Source organism: Meleagris gallopavo, chromosome 5, assembly GCF_000146605.3.
Source record: "Meleagris gallopavo isolate NT-WF06-2002-E0010 breed Aviagen turkey brand Nicholas breeding stock chromosome 5, Turkey_5.1, whole genome shotgun sequence".
NCBI lineage: Eukaryota > Metazoa > Chordata > Aves > Galliformes > Phasianidae > Meleagris > Meleagris gallopavo.
Window position 1 is genome coordinate 1,010,237 of NC_015015.2, and position 4,092 is coordinate 1,014,328.

The 4,092-nt window shown below is 42.3% G+C and overlaps 1 protein-coding gene across 1 annotated transcript in view; it reads right to left on the bottom strand.

Moving 5' to 3' along the window:
• Window positions 1–2,323, bottom strand: part of RCN1 (reticulocalbin 1) — an 11,540-nt gene extending 9,217 nt beyond the window's left edge. Inside the window, exon 1 of the mRNA XM_010710737.2 lies at window positions 2,278–2,323. Within this exon, the coding sequence (XP_010709039.1) occupies window positions 2,278–2,323 (46 nt within the window). The remainder of the gene's footprint in view (window positions 1–2,277) is intronic.
• Between the last annotated feature and the right edge of the window lie 1,769 nt (window positions 2,324–4,092).

Sequence of the window (4,092 nt, forward strand, 5' to 3'; positions counted from 1 at the left end):
CGGGGGTGGTCCTGCTCCGCTCGGGCGTTTCTCCCCGGCTCCTTGCCCACCTGTGCCTGCCTGACAGCTGCAGCGGGCTCGCCGAAGTTTGTCCTTGCTTTTACGCTTGGGAAGCGACCAGTGGTTGCCTTATCTTTTTTCCTGCTTTAAAGTTCGCCGAGAGAGCTCGGGGAAACAAATTAGAGAGGTCACAGCGCGTTCTCAGCTTGCTCTCTTGATAGACGAACGAGTCGGCACAAAGCAGCAGCTCGCTTAAATGCTAAAGCTCCTCTCCTTTCTGCTTCTCAGCCTGTACAGTCTGGCCATCCCATGTGTTAGGGTTACGGGTCCTGCTGTCATCCCTGCACTGCTTTGGAAAGGACAAAAATAGGATAATTTGCTTTTTGAGACAAGCAACAGTGAAGTATGCAAACAAGCTTAACTATGTCAATGTAACACCGAATTAATACCCCAACAATATGTAGTAGAAGAAACAGGTTGCCAGCGCTGTCCTGGAGGATATTAATCATACCACTGTAACAGAAACAAACTTGGGATCCTGAAAGCTGCTCATCATTCAGCATTAAAAAAATAAATAAAAATTTAAAAAATTCCCTTTCCCTTAAATTACAATTGAATTGGCTCAAGATTGTACTAGCAGAGGCTTTGCAGTGGAGTAACTGAAACTGGTTGGGTTTATAAAGCCAGCGAGATGCAACACGTGTATTGTTTTACAGGTATTCGCTTAGTGCCAGGAAAACAAATAGTTGTCATTAATATCTTCTGGAATTTCAGACTTGTGCAATGATTGAGATGTGGCTCCCCTTTCCAATCTTCCAGAAATTCTGTCCTTGAGGCACTGAATTTTTACCTTCTTGAGCCACGTGGTGCTAGGCAAGAGGTAAGCCACCTGCATGGGTAGCAGGTACGTCTTGCTGCTTGCTCATCGGTGATGCCATAGCTTGTGGTTTGATCTTAGCAGAGCAATGAGAAGTTACTTGAGGGAGGAGAGAAATGAATGTGTACGTTCTGATTGTCAGAACCAGTTGGAGCTACTTCTGTGAGAAGCGCTGCAGCAGCTCAGTGCAGAATGGGCTGAGTGTGTTTGTGGTCATTCATCTGAAAGCCTCCAGACACTGGGAAGGTTTGCCTCAGGGATTTAGGTTCTGTCCATTGGGCCATTTTAATTTTACCCTGTATTTGGTCTCAAGTCTGAGCCCTGATGTGCCGTAATCTTATGAAAGACAGGAAATCGTGAACGTTCTGATCCTTCTCAGATCCTTCTGTTTTGGGACTGTAGGAAATTACAAAGAAAACTTGACTGATCCAATGTGACTTTTTGTGGAAAATGAAAGACGTGATTGCTGCCCTTGGAGGGCTGGAGCCTTGGTTTTTAATGCTGAGAACAGATAGGGCTTTCTGTTCAGTCAAAGCAGTGGTTGATCCTCTCAGCCTCGCTGTTCCCAGATGTTTGTACCGCTCAGTTTAACTTTGATTTTGCTGTAGGGCTATCGTGACATCATCAAACACCTGAAACTCTCAGTCCTCTCTGAAAAGTTGTTCCTTCTATTAACTACACACAATTCACAACATGATAGAAGCTTTCTTCTGCAGTCTTAAGTCATAACACTTTTTTTTTTTTCTGAGTAATTTTCCCTGGGATACAGGCATTTTCTGTTTTGAAAGTGTCACTATGAGCATCTCTGCTCAGAGAAACCACTGAATGATCAACGTTAATTACGGTTAGAGTTCAAGGGGCTATTTTTGTGATCCATGCTTCTTTCAGCCATGTGTTTGGCTGAGTTTTATACACATTGGGTTTCTTTGAATACAAGTTCTGCAACACTGAAAATGTGTTTTTAGCAATTTATTTATGCAGCAGCAGGCATGCTGGGTAGTTTATAAGCTTTTAATGAAACACTGGCAGATATTAGGGTTTTATGGGCTGGAAAACAGTGCAAATCAAAGAGCTTTGCTTGCCGTTTATAACGTTTTTCCCCTGAATCTAACAATATTTATCTCACTTTTTCCATCTTACATTTCACTCTTCACATATTTACTTTCACTGGTATATTCACTTTCAACAAACGGCTGAATTGTACTCGGAGCTACAATGTGGGTGTCCTATGGGTCCGTTTACCCAGATCAAGACAAAGATGACTTGTTCCGTATCCTATCTTCAGTCTGCGTTTGCCCTGATATTTCTGTATTTTTGGGCATCGCTGGTATTGCCTTTCCTCAGGCCATGTGCTGAGCCCAAGGGCATGCCATGTTTTCTGTCTGCCTGCTGGCTAATACCTGTTCCTATGCTTTCAGTAGCAATCCTCTTCTCAGAGCACATCATCTCTCCATATCATTTTTGATTCTTGCCTAGTAAAACAGTCATTATACTTGATGGCATCAGAACGTAGCTTTCAAAGAAAAGACCACTGTATATTCTTACTGACATTTAAAGTCTAGAATCCAACTCGGGCCTAAAGACTGATAGAAGTAAGAGTAATGGAGTTACCTAACGGCTCATAGAGTGCAAATACATCTTCAGTTAAAGAGCCAGTCTCCAAAACTGCTTTAAATCTTCTACCTGATCTAATTTTTTGTGGCCTGTGTAGCTCTGCTAGCCGTCATGCAAAGACACTCTCATCCTGGCTGATTCCCGGAGCTGATACCTTTTACTTCTGCCCTTGCAAAATCAGTTTATTTCCTGCTCATACGTGGTGCCTGATGGAGCTTGGCCCCATTTACTTGGAGATCCCAAAGTAAATAGGTTGAAGTTGTGAAACACTTAGTGGTTTTCTTGTCATCCCATCAAATACATCTCAGCATCCTGTGTGACTGTGGTTGACAGTCCCCTGAGGCAACCTGAAGAAATAAGACAGTGGATTTAACTCAGCAGTCCAGGGATTCATGGTGGCACTTTGTTATTAGGGAATGATGGCATGCTGGGGCTGGAATCTGGAACACAAATAAGCTTAACTTTCTGTGGGTGAGTGCAGGGAAGTACTGCCATTGTCAGGGCTGGGGTGGTAGGCGGAGGTAGGGTGGTTGGTCAGTATCCCATTGAGAGCTGTGAGAGGCTAGATCCAGGAGCAGAGACAATTTCAGCTCTGAAAAGTTGGAGAACATGGTGATTTTTGATGACAATTCTGTTAATATTAATAGGAGATAAAGATAAATGTCTGGGAGAAACATGCTTTTTCTAAGGTAAGCAAAAGAAGAACTTGTTTATCTGAGAAGCTAGAAAACGAAAATACAATATGTTTTTTTCCTCAATGCTACTTCCCCCAGTAAATTCATAGTAGCTAAACTATGGTATTCCTCTGTACACAGGACATGTGATTGGTTTGGATAGATACGAGTCAACGATGCACGTCACCTCAGATTAAATTAGAGAAATTTATTTTGTGTTTTACAGATCAGTGCTTTACATCCCAGTGAGCCTAATGTGCTCTGCATGAACTCAGATCACAGCAGCAGAACTGTTTTTTGAAACTTCTTACTTTCCAAAGGCCAGAGAACACACTCATTGGTGCTGCTGAAAATTTTCCATTGACACCAAGAGACCGTTTGTATACGGCAGTGCTGTATTTTACTGGCAGTGTAGTTGCAGCAGTATTTCAGAATGAGCTGATACCTGGTTTATTTTGTATGATCTAGAATTAGATGACACCTACGCAAAATGATCGTGGCAATGGCATGATGCTGACGACCTCATTTGTTCTGTGGGATATCCTACTTCTGTTGTCCTCTAGTGGTCTCATCTAACTGCACTGTAAACTTCAGGCAAGGATTTTCTAGTATTTCTACTGACTAATTTCTGTTTACTAGTGCTGTTACTCTTGCTGCTTCTGGTTACCATTTCTACTATTTTCATGAGTTCTGTTGATTTTCTACTGAGTCCGTGCAGCGTCCGTCTCACTTAGGGATAATCTGAGCTGTGCCTCAAGGTACTGTTGCCAATAAGCGTGGTTAATTTAATGATCATTTTAGGCCATTTGGGAGAAGCCTTAAACTTTTTCCTCTTATCAGGAATCGTTGCGGTTAGCGTTTTTTTTTTTCAAACATTTACATTTTCAAGAGTATAAAAAAATCCTTTGCTTCTGACAGCAGGAATCT